This window comes from Amyelois transitella, chromosome 5 (assembly GCF_032362555.1).
Source record: "Amyelois transitella isolate CPQ chromosome 5, ilAmyTran1.1, whole genome shotgun sequence".
Lineage (NCBI taxonomy): Eukaryota > Metazoa > Arthropoda > Insecta > Lepidoptera > Pyralidae > Amyelois > Amyelois transitella.
This window is the reverse complement of record NC_083508.1, coordinates 10791985-10812361: the sequence shown is the minus strand read 5'-3', so window position 1 is coordinate 10812361 and position 20377 is coordinate 10791985. Positions and strand designations below refer to the sequence as shown.

Genomic DNA, 20377 nt, shown 5'->3' with positions numbered 1-20377 from the left:
CGTGTGGTGTGTGTGGTATGAGTGCCGTGTGGTTCCCGGCACCCATAGAAAAAGAATAGGACCACTCCATCTCTTTCCCATGGATGTCGTAAAACGCGAATAAGGGCTTATAAACTTGTGAATCTTCTTATAAGCGATGGGCAAGCAACCTGTCATTATTTGAATCGCAATTCTATCATTAAGTCTAACAAGATGAACGTGGCCTGTTAATCTTTCAAGATAGCTGGTTCTGTCTACCCCGCAAGGGATATAGACGTGATTATATGAATTAATGAATTTTATCTTTAGCTAAATGAAACTCGGTACAAGCGTCAGTCGATATAAAAGCTGTTAACAGGATTGAAGGTGGGGACGGATGACCTCGATAAGATCCATTAATCACTCAACTACAGGGGGCCATCGAGGGCCATTACGCCGTTTACGCATTGGCGTAAAACGGAACGCTGACACTTCATAACTTGGGAAAATTAAGTGGACTTATCATAAATGGTCAAAGCAAGTCTCTGTATAAATAAAAGAACTTACACTTTTCTTAACTTTTCGTTTCTATAAAAAGAAGATTATGAATGAAGGAACGTGGAAAAATCATACTAATGTACCTTGATCAAATCTGGGACGTCTAGGCGAAAGGTCATTACAAGGGTACCCTAAACAGACGAGTTTGCATGAAAAGAGTTACGCATGTGAATATCTCTATCAACTCATCAGGGAAAGACCCATGATTTTATATATGCGGTACATATAAAAGGAGTTCCTAGTGCATACAAGTGATATGAGGAATGGGAAACATGGTAGGTATTCAAAAATTAAGATGGCGGAGGGAAATCTTCACCTCGAACACTAACGGGGCCGTCTCAGTCAACTTACTCTGTCAAGAGCAAAACGACATAAGGCGGGATGGGGTGACGCCGGCAATTTAGGAATCTCTTTATAAGAAATAACCTTGTATTCGTGAGAGAAGACTAGAGGAATAAGCACTTTACTCTTACAATAGGGGTTCATCATTAATTTTGGATAGACGTGGCAAAATATGATATGCGCGAGTTAACAGAGTGAAATCTGAAGACGCCGAAATCCGGACCAAGTGGAGGGAGTAAAGACGGAAAGCGGACCCCCGGGAAACACCTGAAACACTGGTGTGGAGGGTGCAAACAGGAACACGCGAAGACGAGAGAGAGACCTATACTAATTTCAAACTGGACTAGCTTTGAGACCTGACCTTCCAACTCCTGGTCAAAGACAGCAGCTTTTCCCCTGAGAAGAAAGAACTAGTAAAGTCGCTGAAGTATAATCATGATGTTACTAAAAGGAAATGACTTGTCCAGCAAAGCACAGCTGAAACCGATTACTATACAAATTTCTTTTTATAAATATCAGTAAAGTAGCTGTTGACTGTGATTACATTCACTGAAGTACAAGATGCCGTCTTATAGCTTACACTGATATTTTGCGAACATCCAATGGATATAAATGGTGTAGTAGTAAGACCAGTCCTAACCAAATGTATGATTAAAGGCACCCAAGACATCAGAATGCAAATTCATGGATTTTGTGACTGTATAATTATCTTGGGATTCTTCTTGTAGGCGATGGACTAGCAATCTGTTACTATTTGCATCTCAGTTCGCCCTGCAGCTAAATGTAGCAGCAGTCTTTTTAATACTGTTGGTTCTATCTGTCCCGCAAGGGATATAGATGTGACTAGATGTATGTATGTTGGAAAAAAGAGTATTCGCAGGCCATTCAGTAATACAGGGGACTTTTTTACTGTTTTATTTTTTACTAGGTAGCATTTATAGATAAGAACTTTATTCAGAAAACCCTCTTTCTTAAAACAGAAACAAAGTCTGTCCACATTTTTCTTACCTAAATTCAGAGAGAAAATAGGACTTTATAATATGTAGTGATTGATGTTTGTTTCTTAAATTTCCGGCTGGTCTGTTCTCACTCAGAGGAGGCGTAATTATTATTGTTAGTCCCACACTAGACTTCTGAGTTCTTTAAGAAATATGTATACCCAGTAGTTTCAGAGTTAAGCAGTAATAATTTGATCAAGAATGAAGAATGTATTGTAATAAAATAGTGTGGTTCCCGGCACTATTACAAAAAAGAATAGGACCACTCCATCTCTTTCCCATGGATGTCGTAAAAGGCGACTAAGGGATAGGCTTATAAACTTAGGATTCCTCTTTTAGGCGATGGGCTAGCAACCTGTCACTATTTGAATCTCGGTTCTATCATTAAGCCAAATAGCTGAACGTGGCCATTCAGTCTTTTCAAGACTGTTGGCTCTGTCTACCCCGCAAGGGATATAGACGTGACCATATGTATGTATGTATGTATAAAAATAGTAGACTCTCCATTATATGTACAGTGGACCCTTGATAATCCAGCCCCTGTCTAATCCGGCGCCCACTGTAGTCTGACATGTCTTTGAATATGTATAACATATTTGACAATCTTCGTTAATGTAGATCATGCAGGTTTGAACACAAACCAAATAGAGATACAGTATGAACAGGTTACAACTTGTATGCATAGGTGTATTGTTTTACTTAGTAGGTATATGTAATTTGTCAGAATACAAAGTCGTCTTTTGTAAAAAGAATCCAGACTATAGGGGGTCTTAGACAGTGCTCTATAATCCGACACTGCCCTGCAATATGTTTGTTAGATTACTGGTGGTCCACTGTATATATTTGAAGAAACTGATATAATAACTAATTGAATCTAGATAAGCAATAGGCTTAGGAATACTCAATTCATTTCCCAATAAAGAGAATTCAGCGCTCTGGAATTCAACCTATAATGAAATGAATCTGAGTCATCTTGGCATGCATGACTAAGGTGACCAAATAAAAGATTTTTTAAGAAGCCGGGTTATGCTATTTAGGTCCCTATGGACTTGGATATTGGAATGTGATTTCTTCACATTTAGCTTATGCGTTTAGCGCATTTCTTCTTAAATTTGTATATTGTTTGTTAATGAAAAAATTAAGTCTGTAACACCGTAACTACAAAATCAATACTATTGTCTGAAAATTTCTTGATAATGCTGCATAACTAAGATATATATACAGTGCAAAGAAAGCAAATCTGATAAAACACGTCATTGCCTTTCAGAACAAGCCAAACAGGTTATGATAACACAGCAAAACTTACCCAAATCATCCATGTCGAGATTGCTGGAATATTTTCTCAAACAGATAGGATTCACAAAACTACTATTTAAAATGTATGGCACTAATTAAATGTAAACATTCATAACCGTGAAACGTTGATTGTACAACAATTGAATCAGAAATTCCAATCCAAATAAGGATAAAATTAGCGAATCTAAACTAAATATTGGCACAAATCGAATCTGTCACTGTACCGTCAGTATCAGCAGACAGGCAGTCACCGTGACATACATGTCAAAAATCAAAAACCCAAACAAAAGCAATGTAATGAGAGGCGTTTTTAAACGAAGCAGATCGCAACCGGAATATCGTGAAAATTGATTAACATTGAAAAGCATATTCTCATAAAAAAGAATAATTATTTTTACATTGTTGAAATTTTATGAACTATTTCCTTTCGCTACACATTACCTTAACAACACAACCAGAATTTACTTCAGTTTATGAACGCACCGCACATCTATCGATTGATTCATTCTGTCATTTCATTTTGCTTTCGTGTTTACAATTTTTGCTGTAACTTAAACAGCCCTACAGCATTACTTTTATCTTAAATACAGTGTTGGTTTTACAATGAGTGCATCAGGCGAACAGTTGACCCTCGCAAAAGACATAAAACGAGCCATAGAATTACTTGAAAAACTTCAACAAAGTGGTGAAGTTCCTGCTACTAAGCTGGCAGCTCTTCAGAAAGTGCTTCAAAGTGATTTCTTGAACGCAGTACGGGAAGTTTACGAACATGTATACGAAACTGTGGATATTCAAGGGTCGGCCGACATACGGGCTTCGGCGACAGCAAAGGCCACCGTCGCTGCTTTTGCTGCTGCAGAAGGCCACGCTCACCCTAGAGTGGTAGAACTCCCTAAAACTGAAGAAGGTTTAGGATTCAACGTAATGGGTGGCAAGGAACAAAATTCTCCAATTTATATATCGAGAATTATTCCTGGAGGAGTAGCAGACAGACATGGTGGTTTGAAAAGGGGAGATCAATTGCTGTCTGTGAATGGAGTGTCTGTTGAGGGGGAAAATCACGAGAAGGCTGTGGAGTTGTTGAAGCAAGCTGTTGGGTCTGTCAAGTTGGTAGTCCGGTACACTCCAAAAGTGCTAGAAGAAATGGAAATGAGATTTGACAAACAGCGCACAGGCCGGCGACGCCAAAACTACAACTAAATTTCTTTAAGTTGTATCAAATGATTATAATTTTATTTTTTGTTAGACAAACTGTGTGATTCATTTAGACTATTTGTGTGATTGACATGTTGAAGTTTTAATAATTAATTATAATTCGAATTATTATATAGGTTAATAGGGATTGTAGTGAAAATATATTGATATTAGATTATTGTTATTGGTTTAAATATTACTATTAGATGTCTTTATGCATTTTAGCACCAATCATGTTGCCAATAATGCACTTCATAAAAATTTTAACACAATTGTCAGTATTCAAAAGGGTATCTAATTAAAACTATAAAGACTTAACATATTGATTTATTTCCTACAGACTTAACATATTGATTTATTTACAAATTTTATAATTTTTCCATTCACCATGAGTCAAAACCTCCGAAACCATACTTTGTATCTTTTTTGGGCTTCTTTGCGGGGACTTCCTGTGTTTTTGCCGGTTTGTTTGTGACAGGAGTCTCTTGTAAATTGAGGTATTTTCCAACCCCTTCCCTGAATACTTTGAGTGGTTGTTTTGACGCTTTCTTTGGTTTGACTCCAGGCTCCTCTTCAGCTTTCCGTTTCAATTCTTGTGCTCTTTCCACCGCAAGCTACAATAAAAAAAAATTATGAACATGTTTTATCTTTATATATAAAAGAAGAAAATGTGATCAAGGTAAAGCAAATTGGAATGAAAAATCATTTGTGATGTCTAAAATCTAAATATATAAAGAGGGGAAACTAATCACTGATTGTCTGACATGACCCAAAACACAGACCACTGGGGTTCATTTAGGCTCCTATAATTATGATCTGGGGGTGCACTAATGGGATTTTCAGTTTTACGCGGGCAAAGTCGCGAGTAATTTTTTAACATGTTCAAGATTAAAAAATAAAGGAACTTGTGCTGTTCGACAGGATTTTCCATCTTTGAATGAAAAGACTGAAAAGGATTGTCTATAAGGTTCAAAGACGTAACAACCTGTTGACCAATGACGAAAAATTACGTCGTCGAACTATTTATTCCTAGGCCAAAGGACAATCAAACATTATCATAAGCAATCATCACATAATTTCATTTTATGTTGTATACAGACAAACATATAGTCACGTATATATTCCTTGGGGGTTGACAGAGCCAACACTCAGGACAAAAACTGATAGGCCACGTTCAGCTGTATGGCTTTATTAAGGAATTGAGATTCCAATAGTGGCAGGTTGCTAGCCCATTGCCTACAAGTAGAATCCCAAGTTTATAAGGGATAGCCCTTAGTCACCTTTTACATTGGTTCTATTCTTAAGTCCCGGAAACGACCACGGAAATGTTGTATTTATACAAATAAATGATTGATTACCAACCTGTTCTTCTGCCTCCGCGAATGGGTCTACGAACACTTGGGCTACGTCTATCATAATATCCTGGATGGGTCGGTCCTTATTGTCCACCTCGATCTGTTCCATAGCGTTCAAAGTGTCCAGCCCACCAACCAACTTGCCGAATATCGTGTGCTTGCCGTCTAGTTGTCTGCATGACCGGAATGTTATGAAACTAGAAACAATATTCAAGTGAGACAACTTTTAACAGTTGACATAATGATGATAAGTGTTATTAAATGAACATAACGTCAATACTAAACTCTTTCTGTGGGCTGCCCTAGAATCTAGGTCTAAATTCTGCCAAATATTTTCACAGCATTTAAGATATTTCTCTGTCATCATGGATGTTTCCAACTGCCCCTTCAGCTATTGGGTATCATAAAGTTTTATGGCAGATATGGATAATTGCATCCAAAGATGCATTATCCTGTGAAATATACTTCATGAATATTTTATAGTTCTCCATAAAACTTGATCTATAACACTTACAACTGAGATCCATTCGTATTGGGTCCAGAATTTGCCATAGACAGCACGCCTCGTCCCGTGTGATGGAGGTTAGGCCTGATTTCATCTTCAAATGGCTTCTTCCATATTGACTCGCCGCCCAGACCGGAACCCGTGGGGTCACCACCTTGTATCTAAAAACAAGATTTATTTATTTGAAATTTTATTAGTCGAATTTCATGGTGCAGTGTAAGTTCCTGTCCCCATTTAAATTACTGTCCTTAATATATATTACTGATGTATCTATCTTGAACGACTACAGGTCTTTGAAGGGGTCCGCCTGTGACCACGATTGGGCAAGTGCTATATGCAGAAAATCTCAAAGATATAAGCGGGTGAAAGGAAAGTTCTTCCCCCAGGCTAGGTGTCATACGTTGGGAACCTTGCGAGAGACCATGTTGAGTCGGTCGTCCAAATCATGAAATCTTGGCTAGCGCTATTTAAACTCTTCGCTCTGATTGGCCGATGGCATGTGACGTAACGTAAGTGTTGTCGAAAATATGTTTTAAAATATTTCATCAACTTACCATAAAGTTTCTAATAGACCGGTGAAACTTCGTACCATTGTAGTATCCATTATTACAGAGTTTGATAAAGTTGTCGCAAGCTTTCGGCGTGACGTCACAGTACAGTTCGAAGTTTAGAGGTCCCATATTTGTTATCAGTCTTATGTATCCTGCAAAAGGATTAAAAAATTTTAGTAGCGAAATTGATTTCGTTAAAATTGCGAATAAATAGCTGCTGTGGTGTAGGTATATATTTATATATAAAATAAATAAATATATTCTGGACAAATTTAATTTAAAAATTTCGGAATTCTTTGATACTTTGGCTGAAAATATCTTATCCATTCTAGAATGAATTGATGATCTTGGAGTTGATTCACCAACATTGCCGAAGTATGTCTAATCTTCCCTTTATAAGAAATAAACGCACACCGCAGTATAAGAGAAGAAAGTTAAGCGTTTTCAATAAGACCTTAGAGAACTATAGACTCACTCCTCTCACTCCTGAAATCCTGGTTACATCCTGACCTCTAACCCAGTGCGCGACAACCATTGGAAATAGATGGAGTGTTCCTATGCCAAAGTGCAGGAAAACACAAGACACGTATATTTCATTAACACAAATTCATACCTTTCTTCTTGACCCTCTCGTATTTGACCTCGTCTTCACAGATGATGGCAGCCTCATGTACTGTCTCCGGCACCATCGCGGTAGATGTGAAGCTTGCAGCCACCATGCCGGTGGAATAATGAGCCGCATTGAATTTGTCTGCTACCTGTGTTGGTTAATTATATTTTAGAGGACACATTTCACAGATTGAGTTAGTCTTGAAGTAGGTTAAGATTTGTGTTTTGATGAGATACTCATTTAGACTTGTGTAACGAAACCAATTTTATTCTCATATACATAAACATTCAATTAGAAAAAGGTGGTCATTCATCATACCCTTCGATCTGAAGCCTAATTAACTTAAAATTTATAGAGATTTAAAGCAGATGAGGTCGCAACAATAGAATAGAATAGAATAGAATAGATTTATTTTCAAAATTGGATACAAGGTATCACTTATTGACGTCACATAACTTAAATCTAATTATAACTACTACCGCTTCCAAAGCGCATGTGTAGAAGAAGCGGCGGAACAAACTACACTGCAGCATTTTCATAGGACGTCAATTTACAAATATAGATCTCTTAAATCTAAATCGTGGACGAATGCACATTGTCTACATTAAAAAACATGTATGAATGCAGAACTGATTATGTCAATACGAATATTTCGTCAAATAAAATAAATATAAAATAAAATATGTACATACTGTACAAATTATGTCAAGATCATGTCAAAAATACACAAGCATTTAAGAGGCTATTATGTCCAGCTCGGGCCACACATGTTTATCATTAATATAATCATCGGTGCTGTAATAGGCTTTCCTACAAAGCTCAACTTTAATATACTGTTTGAATTTTCTATCATTCATTTCAAGAACACTTTTTGGTAATTTATTATAAAATCTTATACAATTAATCAGAAAAGATTTCCCTACCTTAGCCAGCCGATGTGCTGGGATCGACAACTTGTAATTGTTCCGCAGTGATCTACTAGTACATTCACCTACTTTTTTGAAAGAGTCTAAGTTTTTCCTAACATGCATGATGTTATCGAATATGTATTGGGAGGGCAAAGTTAAAATATTTAGGTTTTTGAAAAAATCTCTAAGGGAATCTCTTTGTTTAAGACCGTAGATATATCGAATTGCCCTTTTTTGTAAAATAAAAATAGTTTGTATGTCTGCTGCTGATCCCCAAAGCAGTAGACCATATGACATTAAACTATGAAAATAACTAAAATATACTAGCTTAGCAGTTGCCACATCCGTCAAATGCCTAATACGACGAATAGCGTATGCTGCAGAACTAAGCCTTTTAGAAAGTTTTAAAATGTGAGCATGCCATTTCAAATTTGAATCTAATGTTATTCCTAAGAAAGTAGTACTATCAACAAAATCTAATCTTTTACTACTTATACTAATATCCACATTTGCCTGCCGCACATTGGGAAGTGTAAACTTAATGCATTGGGTCTTATTTGCATTTAACAGTAAGTTGTTGATTGTAAACCAGTTAGAGATGGCGGCTAAAGTGCTATTCACATCATCACAGATTTCGCTACGGCGGTTCATTTTAAAAATTAGTGACGTATCATCTGCAAACAACACGATGCCAGTCTGTTTCTCAATCATGCAAGGCAGGTCGTTGATATATATCAGAAAGAGAAAAGGTCCCAAAATGGAACCTTGCGGCACCCCAATTTTTACCGTCGCTCCTTTCGATTTTGTTTTATTTAAATCTACCGTCTGTAATCTATCACTAAGATATGATTTAATTAGTTCAACGGCAGCAGTATCGAACCCGTAATGAGCGAGCTTGAGCAGAAGAGTTCTATGATCTACGCAATCAAATGCTTTGGTCAGATCGCAAAACACTCCGATGGCATCCTGTGAGTCTTCCCATGCATTGAGAATATGAGTGACAAGAGCCACACCTGCATCTGTTGTACATTTCCCCTCAGTAAAGCCGTATTGCTGACTATGAAATAATTTATTAGACTTAAAGTAACGCTGCATTTGATTAAGCATGATTCTCTCGAACACCTTGCTCAAAATTGGTAAAATTGAGATTGGTCTATAATTACCAGGATCTGATTTTTCACCTTTCTTGAATAATGGAATTAGTTTACTATACTTCATTAAATTTGGAAATATCCCTTGGTCAACACAATATATATTCAATATATAAGCTAAGTCCCCAGCTATAATATTTATAATATGACATATCACAACAGCCGACATACCCCAATAATCCTCAGACTTTTTCAGATTAAGTTCTTTAAAGGTATTAATAATGTCAGTAGGGTCAATATTTAAGAATTTAAATTTGGAACTGCAAATGCTGACATTATTTTTAAGTAGTATTTCAGCTTCATTAGGGCATGAGTCAATATTAGAAGTTAATTCCAACGGTATATTTGTAAAAAAATGTTCAAATAAATTTACTATTTCTGTTGTAGAGGTAATTTTCCTATCATTAAATATAATTTCATTAATATTTTCTTTAAAATTACTTCTACCAGTTTCCTTGTTTATAACACTCCAGGTTTCCTTTGTTTTGTTAGGAGCATTACTTATTTTGTTTTTAATGAACAAAGATTTTGCATGTAGACATACTTTTTTGAAAATTTTTGAATAATTCCTAACATGGTCTACGAAGCCGCTTTCAAATCGATACTGTTTTTGGGCATATAAATCGTACAAAGTCTTTCTACTTTTGTAGATGCCAACAGTAGCCCATTCATTGAATTTAAAGTTATTAATATATATAAATAGCTAATGATTACTACTTTAATTATAATGTTAGTACTTATTTCAATAGTTCATACCTCTTTTTTGGTTTCTGCCTTTTCCGGGGCCTTGTATTCTTTCTCCAACTCCTGCAGAATGTCTTTGGTCTCTGCGGACACGGTCTTCAGCCTTGCATGAGGGTCTTTTCTTAAAGCTATTTCCTCTGTAAAAAAATTATGTTCTTTTTTATTAATTTACCAGCTTCATGACTTCATGAAATGGAATTTGGCAGAGAAATAAATAAATAAGCCTTTATTCAGATTACACATTATTATTTTTTATGTAAATCTGTATGCCAGACAACATAGCCCTTACATTAATTTACAGGTTACCTAGAAGAGATCACTTAGTGATAAGGTCACCTTTTTTTCCAATTGTAACTTAATTTTGCAGTATGACAAACATACCTTCAGTTTCAACTCTCAAATTATTCTTCACATGATGAAAGGTGGAAATGTTAAATTTGTTCAAATGATTCGGATCTTGTATTGTGATGATGTCGCTTCTTGTGAACGGAGTGTCATTGACCAGGTCCTTCCAGTTCTTCCCTTTGATGTTAAGCTGTTCAACTGCTTCGTACGAGTAGACATTGCCACTTGTACGAATAGCAACAATGTGTGAGTTTTTAGTGAAAGGTTTGAACAACACGGGGCAGTGGTAGTCATCTTCAGCATTCTTGAAGAAGTTTAGTTTGATAAGATGTTTGACATCAAATTTCTGTAAAAAAAATTTTTCTGGATTTAGTGAACTAAACTTTACTGTGTTGCTTTGAATCTGTATGTGCTTGTTAAAATTATTATTGATTTAAGGATTCAGAATTAATGGAACCATCTTGTTGCAATAAAACTAAATACAAACAAATTACCTTCCCCGTAACAGGATTTACTTTAAATTTTTTCAGGAAGTCAATTATGGCCTGCAACTCAAATATATTGCCATCAGCGTCACAATAAGGATCATCAAAGGGTTGTAAACACAAGCAGCAGTGGTCGAAAGGAAGTCTTTTGAAAGTTGTGTCTTCTTCCCGAGAGGTGCCTGACCTTTTGCCACCGTAAAGAGTGGTCCACTCGGTGTACGTAATGTACCTAAAAAAAGAAAAGTTTATTAAAAAAACATGTCCTTCTGGCGAGTAAGAAGTTTGTAATGTAAGGTTTATTTGTTACATTTTATCTTTTTGGTGCTGTCGTTTTCCCATTTTTACTTAGCTTTATATTTGAGCAATTAATGGTTTTTACTATTCAGTTTAATTTTGGTTTCTCTAGATTGAGAAATAAATACACAAGACTAATAAAACTAAAACGACAAAAGAACAGACAGCACAGCAAATCCAACAAACAACATTTATTTCTCAGCATATACTGACAATGACAGTTGTAAGTCAAACGTCACAACCAGCATATTGTCAACTGGCAACATTACAATAAAAATGAAGTTAACATAAAAAATAATATTTTAAAAAGTTCATGGTCCAGATCTTCTCAAATTATAATAAAAATGCGAAAGTAAGTTAATTTATCTGTTACCTCTTTACGGGTTATCTACTGAATCGATCTTCTTGAAATATCCTATATATAATAAGCGTTTGGAAAAGGACATCCCGGTAAAAACTATAGTTTCTGTGGGGACTAAGTTTTTAGTTGCAAAAAAATTGTATTCTTTTGTAGGTGATGCTTGCAGTCGCTTTTGGTAGATGGCGATTAATTCACGCGGGCTAAGATGCAAATAAAAGCTAGTACCTATTAAAAATAAAATTTCCCAATCAAGGAATTAATAAAAAGTGAGTACCTATTTATGTTAGTGTGTGGGTGTGTTTTGGGTTGGAAGCGAGTGGAAAATTGTAGTTTTTGTTACCCTTGTTTATAAGCGTTTTTTATGTTTTCGTCGTGGTTGCCCACGTCCACCCACTGTGAATGATTGGCTTTACTTCACTATAAACAAAATATTAAAAAAGTAAAATCCTGGCAATACTTGCTTACTTTTTTCTTTACAAATAAAAAAAAAGATAGAAAATGTCGGAAAGTGGTTGTGTTAAATTCTGTGAATTTTATGTGCTTTGCAATATTTAGTTCGATTTTACATTATTTTATTGTTCTATTAACCCTGTACTATAAGGTCAATGTAAGTGATTTGTACTTATTCGTGGGATATTATAATACTTGTATTTGAGAGTGTGTGCATTCTCTGACTACCTACCTATCCTATTGTATTGTAGATGTTTGTGTTGGTGAGGTGATGGACAAATGGATGAGTGAAATGTGGTACAAGTGATTTCAAGCTGAAAATTGGCGATCACCGCTAAATACAAGTCATAGTTTTAACAAGGTATATTTTTGTTTTTAGACTTCACCGAAAGAAATAACCGTAATTTTTATCAATTGGGAATGTATTTTGACTGACCGAATTGCAGTGGGGAGCATCTGACAACGAGATTATGTTCATAGTTTATCTCAATATTTGTAAATAATCTGGAAGCATTTCTTAGTGTCCCTTGTCCCGTGCCAGGAGGTACATATTTACATAAATTGGGACAACGGTGAATCAAAAAATTTTAATTTATCGGATAACGCCAGCCCACAAGATGGCCGACTGTTATTCGTAAGGTACAAATAAATCTTTTTCCATTATTTTCTTATCGTGTCTGTGATTTGTTTCCATTATCAGTTGAAAGTAGAACTCATTCATTTGTATTTGTTCTGATACAGTTGATAAGTCCACGGAGGACTTCGGTTTCCAAAGTCTTTGTTTCGATAGATCATGCTTGTAATAAAAAAAATGCAGTTCACCTTTTGTACTTTTATAATGTTGTTTTGCATTATTTTTGGTTTATTTTCCGCCTTGCCCTTGTGGTCATAAGTTATACGCCATCGTATCAAGCTGTGATTCATACAAAAAGTTGATATATTTCAATTATCATCTACCATCACCATTTTGATTAAATCAACAATTATTTTTTCCTAAAAAGAAACATGCATGATTATTTTCTCATGGCAAGTAAGCAAAGCTAATTTGTGTTTCGTTTTTAAGTTTGCTTCTTTTTTTGTTATGTTTTAGTAGTAGTTGTGGTTCTTTTAGATAATGTCCGGTGCATCTGGTTCATCAGGAAGTGGTACAGGCCGGGGCCGCGGTGGAGCAAACTCTAACGGGACAGTCGACAATAAGCCAGATTCAAAGGAGAACAAACCCAATCCCAAAATGTCAAAAGCACTAGGCACTTCAGCAAAGAGGATCCAAAAGGAGCTAGCGGAGATCACATTGGACCCTCCACCTAATTGTAGTGCGGGGCCTAAAGGTGATAACTTATATGAATGGGTGTCTACCATCTTGGGCCCCCCTGGATCAGTATATGAAGGTGGTGTGTTTTTCCTGGACATACATTTTTCACCAGAATATCCGTTCAAACCACCCAAGGTAAATAAAATTATTGTGTTATAAGTTTATAAGTGCTTACTGAAAATTACTTTCAATTTTATAGTAAATATGTATTTCTTATAATTATAATATTCTTGAGTTTGTATTTTATAAGTATCAAACTTTGGAGCTTGCTAAATCTGTGTGATTTTTTGTATATACTACTCACATACATGTATAACATATTTATCCCCTATAACCCTCTCATCACTGATCCATTGACCTAAAAGCTGTTTAGCTATTGAGCTAAACAGCTCTTAGGTCTTAAAGCTGGTTAGCTCAATGGATTAGTGCTAAAAGCTGTTTAGTTCAATGGATCAGTGCTAAAAGCTGTTTAGCTCAATGGATCAATACTAAAAGCTGTTTAGCTCAATGGATCAGTGATGGAATTCAGAGGGTGGCAGGTTGATAGCCTATAGTCTACATATAAGAAGTATTTCAAAGTTCCTTTCCTGGCCTGTCCCTTAATATATACTTACTTAAAATCTGTTTGTTTTCAGGTGACATTCCGAACTAGGATATATCACTGTAATATCAACAGTCAGGGTGTAATATGTTTAGACATTCTGAAGGATAACTGGTCTCCCGCACTGACTATATCTAAAGTTCTATTATCTATATGCTCACTGTTGACTGACTGCAATCCAGGTATGTTTTTTTTAATAAGTTAAATTAACTGACTAGCCACATAAAGGAAATCTGCACAAGTTTATTAAAGAAAGCAGAAAGTGAAAAAATAATTCTTAAAAAAAAATGTGGAAGTTTATCCATATACCAATAGGTATCTTAATTGGCTTTGAGAACTACTGAACATAATATTTACTCTAAAGTTGGACCTTTGATGTTCTGCTGGGTATAAAGTATTTATGAGTTATTATCCCATAATACAGGTTGCGAATTAATTTCAGGACCAGCATGCTATTTTACGTTATTTGTCTGGTGTTAAAGTAAAATATATTTGATCTTGTATTAAAAATCTCTGAACTTGCTCAGTATGTTTTTTTTTTACCTGGGTGTCGAGTGCATTTGACCCTAAGTGGCGCAGGGGTAGTACGCTTGTCTGTGACACCGGAGGTCCCGGGTTCGAATCCCGGCCAGGGCAAGATGAGAAAAGAACTTTTTCTGATTGGCCTGGGTTTTGGATGTTTATCTATATAAGTTTTTATTATAAAATATAGTATTGTTGCGTTAGTATCTCGTAACACAAGTCTCAAACTTACTTCCAAGGCTAACTTAATCTGTGTAATTTGTCCCATATATACATATATATAATATATATGTTTATTTGATCCTAAATCTATCTGGTGGTAAGGAAGCCACAAGGGCTGTAAGGTGAACTTTCTTAGCTCAATTAGTTTTGTTTTGGAAATCCTCTAGGTATCAGAGAATGTTGAATAGTGTTTTGTAAATATGTTTTGTTATTTACAGCGGATCCCCTAGTGGGAAGCATTGCAACACAATACCTTCAGAACAGAGAGGAGCATGATCGCATCGCCCGCCTCTGGACTAAGCGTTACGCGACATGATTCCTTTGCCTCCGCCCACACGCCAAGGAACAACTAAAAGTATCATACTCTAATAACCTTTCTGTTCTAAATCCATCTTTCTCACGTAAATATAAGCTTACAATGTTATCGAAGTATCCAATCACTTGTATGCACAACTTGCATCATATTTGAAAACTCTAGTATTTTGTGTAAACTCGTAACAAATATGCTGCAAGTTCTGCTTTTGTTTATATGGCTTATCAATGTTTAGTTACGATCAATGTGATGTCAAGAAACTTTTGAAGGTCTGACATGTAATTGAAGACTAAAAAAATAGTATGATATTGATGGTTTTCTGTTATATTTCTAGCAGTAGTAAATGCAATGATTTAATGTAATACTATAAGGTAATAAACAATCTTGTGGTTGGGTCGAGTCATGCAATTTATCAAGTAATTTTTTTTACTGAGTTTCTACACACTAAACACTAAAGTTAAGTTGGTGATCAACCTCACCATTTTTATTTTTTGTTGACTATATCTGTAAATTTACTTTGGCTCGAGTCAAAACTCTTCACACTTACTCAGTTTTTTTTATGTGTGAGAGGGTAAGGATAAGCCAATGTGAACTGAATTGATTTTTGCTTGTAAGTCTACTGTAGAATACCAGTGAATTGAGTCAATTTTATCGCAACAAAGCGATGATCTCAAATACTTGCAAATAGTTACAGTTAAGCGGTATTATGTATTTATCGTGACTTGCGAACCATATGATTTTGGGAATAAATCGCATTGTGTGCAAAAATGTTTTGATTTCAGGGTAATTTTCTTTATAAAATATTCTTTGTAGAGTCAGTGAGGAAAAGGGACAAGTTGTGACAGGCGATTTAAGTTTAGGCAAAATGAACCTGTTATTTCATGTAAAGTCTGCCTTCATTTACTCCCAGTTTCCATGTTTCAGATAGTTTCATGCTGCCTGAAACAATTTTGTGTCAAACTTTGCAGTGAAATCAGTACTTCAAACAAATTACTAACTTCCATGTAATACGAATTTTTAAGACAAAAAGCCATATGTGTAATATTTTTTGTCATTTAGTGAGATTTGGTTACATATATACTGCTTTAGGTTTTCTTTTAAATGAATTAATCAGTTTATGGATTGACTTCTGGTGTTTTTATGCCAATCCGTCATTAGATAGTTATACTATATTTTCCCGAGTTAGATAGTGAAATTTTTTTTAAACATTGCCGAATAATTTTCAGTGCAATAAAAAAATAAATTAAAATTTCCTATCGGCTACATGGGAAAGAATAGCTACGTTACTATATTGGTCTATAAATATATATTCAAATCAGAAACCTATTTATTTTTATATGGTAACGCTTGTCAATGTGTTTTTTAATCTTGCTGTGGTGTGGTTATTTCAATTCGTTTTTATATTGATTGCCAAGAGATTTATTTAAAACGAAACATATCAGACTTAAGTTTCCGATATTTGATGAAGTCTACACTACAGCCCAACTCACAACTGCCTGTGACGTGCCAAAACTTGGGCACCTGGCCGCTCCACTCCGAAGTTACTGTCCTTAATTCCGTTTAGATTGTAAACAGTTATTAGATGTAAGTTATTTTATTGTCTAGGTAATGTATAATGTATGTCTTAACCCTAATTATTAGAATTAGTATCGTAATGATTTAGTGAAAAATGTATGTCGCTCGTATATGAATGTTTTGGTGATACCAATATGAATTTTGGGATATTTTTGATTCGATGTGTTGAGTGGTGAAGTGATGTAACTGGTGCTGTGAGATTCAAATGCTGGCGACATACGACGAGAGATGAATACTGCGACTGTATTCGGGACTGGATATATTTTGTCGAATGTGATTTTTTAATTTTTACTACAACTCGAAATGTGTTGCTTGCATACGACCGCTGTAAATGTCGCGACTGAAGTTCCTCTTAACTCGATGTTCATAACTTTGAACTTACCCTTGTAATCATCCTTTGTTACAGTTCATATCATGGTATAAAATAGGTGAATAAAATGTGTGTAACTAGGACACTGATTGCTGTTTTATTTCTTTAATATCATAAACTGTAATCAAACCATACCACACGGCAAAGCGTTTTAATCTTTGATATTATATTGCAATTTATTAGAAGCAGTCTAGTCTTGATATTTGCAGAGATCACATATGGTAATATCCCTTATTTCAAAACCGGTTAGAAGGTTGAGGAAATAAAAGAAGTATATTGTATTTGTAGATAATGCTGGTTTTTATTACAATATATCTACAAACACTGATCTAATATTAATTTCACATCGATAAAGTACAAAAAGAGATAAATTATGACATAGTATTTTTTTATAATAGCATCATATTCTTACGAGTTTTCTTTTCTAAGAAAACTAATAATATTATGTTTAAACAGTGCACCATTTCTACTTTGATTACATCTAATTCACATCAAGTGGAATAAGTTATAAAAAATTACGAAAAATGGCAAAGGATATGGTGTTCACAGAAATCTGCATGTTTGGATTTCTATGCTAATGAAATCTATTTTGGCTGTAGTTATCTTCTATTAGAAATATCAGTCTTCTAACACTGAGCACACCACTCATTATTTTTGTGAATTTTGGAAAAAATGTGATAGTACTGGCACTTTTAAAACAATAAACTTCTAATAACACCTTTTTCTAAAACTAGTAAAAGTAATGGTGGTTTATACACGGTCCCACCAGAATGAGATTTGTGGAGTTACAATATACACATATAGGAATAAAAGTTGCAAGTAAACCTATTTTCACATATGGGACATATAAAAGTATTGGAAATAATCTGGTATAACAATAATAAAATAAATTAATGCTATTTGATCATAAACTAGTAAATCACATTGAATGGAGATAGTTGACGTCTTCGTTCTGTTTACACCGTCTCATACTGGCTACGTATGGAGCGAGCGAGACAGCAAGCGAATATTACTCCCAGCAACTGAAACAGAAAAAAAATATGTTAACTGTTCATGTAGGGACAGAACATGCTCGCTAGTTCTATCAATCAACTTGTAGAAAATTCCGCAGACAAAAATCGTGCCCACAAGCCTCGTGGGGCAGTACAAATAATTTAGCTTGCTTCATGCTTGCATAATATCATTATTATTTTATTTATTATCATGATATCTATGACGATGGATATTAAATTTATTCCCACCTGTACAATAGCGATGCCAAGTCCAGTCGCTCCGAGCAGTAAAGCGATCGTCTCCAAGTTTTCCTTGATGACAGCAAGGCAGCCGTCCTTGTGGACTGCGGGCGCGTTCACAGTACAGTCGGAGAGGACTCCGTCCTCTTTGAAGTCGAGCGCCGAGCAGCAGGACCCCGGGAGAGTAGCGTTGTGCCAGTCTTCAGGGCCGCGAACGCCGCAGCATTGGAGCTGGAATTTATTAAGATTACACGTTGATTTATATAAACTCGTCATATTGTATCTTGTGTTACAGCGCATGTGGAAAAACTTTGCCGGTTAAACCGCTTGAAGCGATTTTGATGAAATTTTGTATGAATGAGTTAATTTTTTTAGTTTACACATAGGCTCCCTTTTTTTTTAAAATGCTAACAGGAGCAGGTTTAGTAGGAATTTTAATTTAAAAGAGGACGGACTTGGGCATAAAAGCTTTATATAAATGACAGGACTATTTTATCATTTAGCCATACAGATAAACGTGACCTTTCCGTATTTTCTGACTGTTGGCTTGTCTATCCCGTTAGGGATAAAGACATGCTTGTTTGTATGTACGTGACAAAACATTCCGAAAATTGACAGAATGATTTGAATTGTCTATGCTATTCTGGGTATAATGAATGAATGATATTTGGCTGCTACTGCAGATACTTTGTGGAGCGTCCTTCATTCATCTCTAGTAAATACAAGTAACAACAAAAATGTGCTCGTTTTTTAAAAAATATAACTGTCGCTTCTTTGTTCCACTGAGTCATATTGATTTTGATAACCTACAATATATACGTATAAAGTGGTTCGTCGAACTAATGGGTGATAAGCAATGCTTTATCTTGTATAAATATACGTTCATATTGTACCTACATAAACCCATCGGATATGCTAGCGCCGTGATGTTCTAAATCAATTTCGTGATTATGCAGTTCGAGTGGTAATTCTTCAAAAATTTGTCAACTATATACTTATATAGTTGAAAAAAAGCCTAACTGTTCGGTCTGTGTGATTATTCTGAATTTATTGAATAACAATGATTTTGTAATTGGTACTTATTATATTGGTAAACTGGCACAAGCAATTGGCAATATTTTAGTACCCCCACGAAGGAAAGTGTTTGATTCCCAACACTTTGAAACAGGATCAATTTAACTCAATAGGAATATTAACTTAATAGGAAATTATTGATGTAGCAAAAGGCGACAAAGGGAAAGGGGACTAATGGGTTAGGTTGACCCTGGATTTTACTGAGATACAATATGGGTTAGGTTACCCCTTCAATGGTTGCAGTTAGGTTTGTAAAAACCACACCGAAACCAGAATCATGGTGTAAAGGGTGCACCACAAACTTATACGGAGGATATAATCGGAACTAACACAAGGAGAAGGAAGAAGATTTTAAACTGAAAACTTTTTAAAATACTTATATCGGTCTGAATTTGCCGTGTGGCTTCCGGCACCAATACAAAAAAGAATAGGACCACGCCATCTCTTTCCCATGAATGTCGTAAAAGGCGACTAAGGGATAGGCGTACAAACTTGGGATTCTTAGGCGATAGGCTAGCAACCTGTCACTATTTGAATCTCAATTCTATCATTAAGCCAAATAGCTGAACGTGGCCATTCAGTCATTTCAAGACTGTTGGCTCTATCTACCCCGCAAGGGATATAGACGTGACCATATGTGTGTATCGGTCTTAATAACGTTTGCGTTGTTCGGGTACTCGGCTATGGTTTGAGGATGTAACTGGGTCTAACGGCAAAAGAAAGAAACTGACTTAAAACGACTTTTAAACTGAAATTTTTTTCTAAACACTTACATCGGTCTGGATAATGTCGAAGGTCTCCCTAACGTTAGGGTTGTTCGGGTACTCGGCTATGGTCTCATTGAGCCGGCGCTCCAGGTTCACGGCCAGGTCCTTGTGCTTCACGTAGCCGGTGATGCCCACAGCCACCTCCGCGACGAAGATCAGCAGCAGGAACACTGAGAACTGCAAACATATTTATTGATTAATACCTACAGTGAAACTACTAAAGTAAGCTTCCGTTTGAGAAAAAACATACATACATTAAATCACGCCTCTTTCCCGGAGGGGTA

General features: G+C 35.6%; 5 protein-coding genes across 16 annotated transcripts in view; 2 read left to right on the top strand and 3 right to left on the bottom strand.

The window, feature by feature from the left end:
- Positions 1-3387, bottom strand: part of LOC106134517 (paxillin) — a 51889-nt gene extending 48502 nt beyond the window's left edge. The window contains exon 1 of the mRNA XM_060944490.1: positions 3163-3387. Coding sequence (XP_060800473.1) covers positions 3163-3175 — 13 coding nt within the window. The 5' untranslated portion in view covers positions 3176-3387. The remainder of the gene's footprint in view (positions 1-3162) is intronic.
- Positions 1-20377, bottom strand: part of LOC106134506 (CD63 antigen) — a 515731-nt gene that overhangs the window by 485386 nt on the left and 9968 nt on the right. The window contains exons 4-6 of one of the 2 annotated variants that reach the window (XM_060944451.1): positions 20100-20270; positions 18262-18483; positions 17936-18042 (exon numbers count right to left, since the gene is read on the bottom strand). In XM_060944451.1, coding sequence (XP_060800434.1) covers positions 17977-18042; positions 18262-18483; positions 20100-20270 — 459 coding nt within the window. In that variant the 3' untranslated portion in view covers positions 17936-17976. Of the gene's footprint in view, positions 1-17296; positions 18043-18261; positions 18484-20099; positions 20271-20377 lie in introns of those variants that run through there. The other variant, XM_013334582.2, reaches the window with a different exon arrangement.
- LOC106134540 (protein lin-7 homolog C) lies at positions 3634-4664 on the top strand. The gene has a single exon (XM_013334626.2). It carries the CDS (start codon positions 3756-3758, stop codon positions 4350-4352), a length of 597 nt encoding a protein of 198 aa, XP_013190080.1. The 5' UTR covers positions 3634-3755; the 3' UTR covers positions 4353-4664.
- LOC106134539 (RING-type E3 ubiquitin-protein ligase PPIL2) lies at positions 4658-11490 on the bottom strand. The gene is made up of 9 exons (XM_013334625.2): positions 11308-11490; positions 11010-11229; positions 10552-10861; positions 10183-10307; positions 7371-7515; positions 6761-6909; positions 6216-6367; positions 5709-5898; positions 4658-4960 (listed from the first exon to the last, which is right to left on the bottom strand). The coding sequence occupies exons 1-9, from the start codon at positions 11337-11339 to the stop codon at positions 4730-4732; spliced, it is 1554 nt and encodes a 517-aa protein (XP_013190079.2). The 5' UTR covers positions 11340-11490; the 3' UTR covers positions 4658-4729.
- Positions 12108-17681, top strand: LOC106134504 (ubiquitin-conjugating enzyme E2-24 kDa). Of its 11 annotated transcripts, none has more exons than XM_013334580.2 (5): positions 12108-12262; positions 12485-12744; positions 13245-13552; positions 14053-14200; positions 14981-17681. In XM_013334580.2, the coding sequence occupies exons 3-5, from the start codon at positions 13337-13339 to the stop codon at positions 15076-15078; spliced, it is 462 nt and encodes a 153-aa protein (XP_013190034.1). In that variant the 5' UTR covers positions 12108-12262; positions 12485-12744; positions 13245-13336; the 3' UTR covers positions 15079-17681. The 11 variants fall into 11 exon arrangements, with proteins under 11 accessions (XP_013190034.1, XP_013190028.1, XP_060800435.1 ...); XM_013334574.2 differs by having other exon boundaries at positions 13217-13552; XM_013334576.2 differs by having other exon boundaries at positions 12134-12262; positions 12552-12744; positions 13217-13552.

Bases quoted from the DNA above. Each gene is read 5' to 3' on its own strand.
- LOC106134540 (XM_013334626.2), top strand. From the start codon at position 3,756: ATGAGTGCATCAGGCGAACAGTTGACCCTCGCAAAAGACATAAAACGA.
- LOC106134539 (XM_013334625.2), bottom strand. From the start codon at position 11,339: ATGGGAAAACGACAGCACCAAAAAGATAAAAT. The intron at 11,230-11,307 runs GTAACAAATAAA...TTCTTTTTTTAG, and splicing joins CAGCACCAAAAAGATAAAAT to GTACATTACGTACACCGAGT. The intron at 6,910-7,370 runs GTATGAATTTGT...ATCCTTTTGCAG, and splicing joins CGAGAGGGTCAAGAAGAAAG to GATACATAAGACTGATAACA.
- LOC106134504 (XM_060944452.1), top strand. From the start codon at position 12,191: ATGTGCTTTGCAATATTTAGTTCGATTTTACATTATTTTATTGTTCTA. The intron at 12,263-13,216 runs GTAAGTGATTTG...TGGTTCTTTTAG, and splicing joins CCCTGTACTATAAGGTCAAT to ATAATGTCCGGTGCATCTGG. The intron at 13,553-14,052 runs GTAAATAAAATT...GTTTGTTTTCAG, and splicing joins ATCCGTTCAAACCACCCAAG to GTGACATTCCGAACTAGGAT.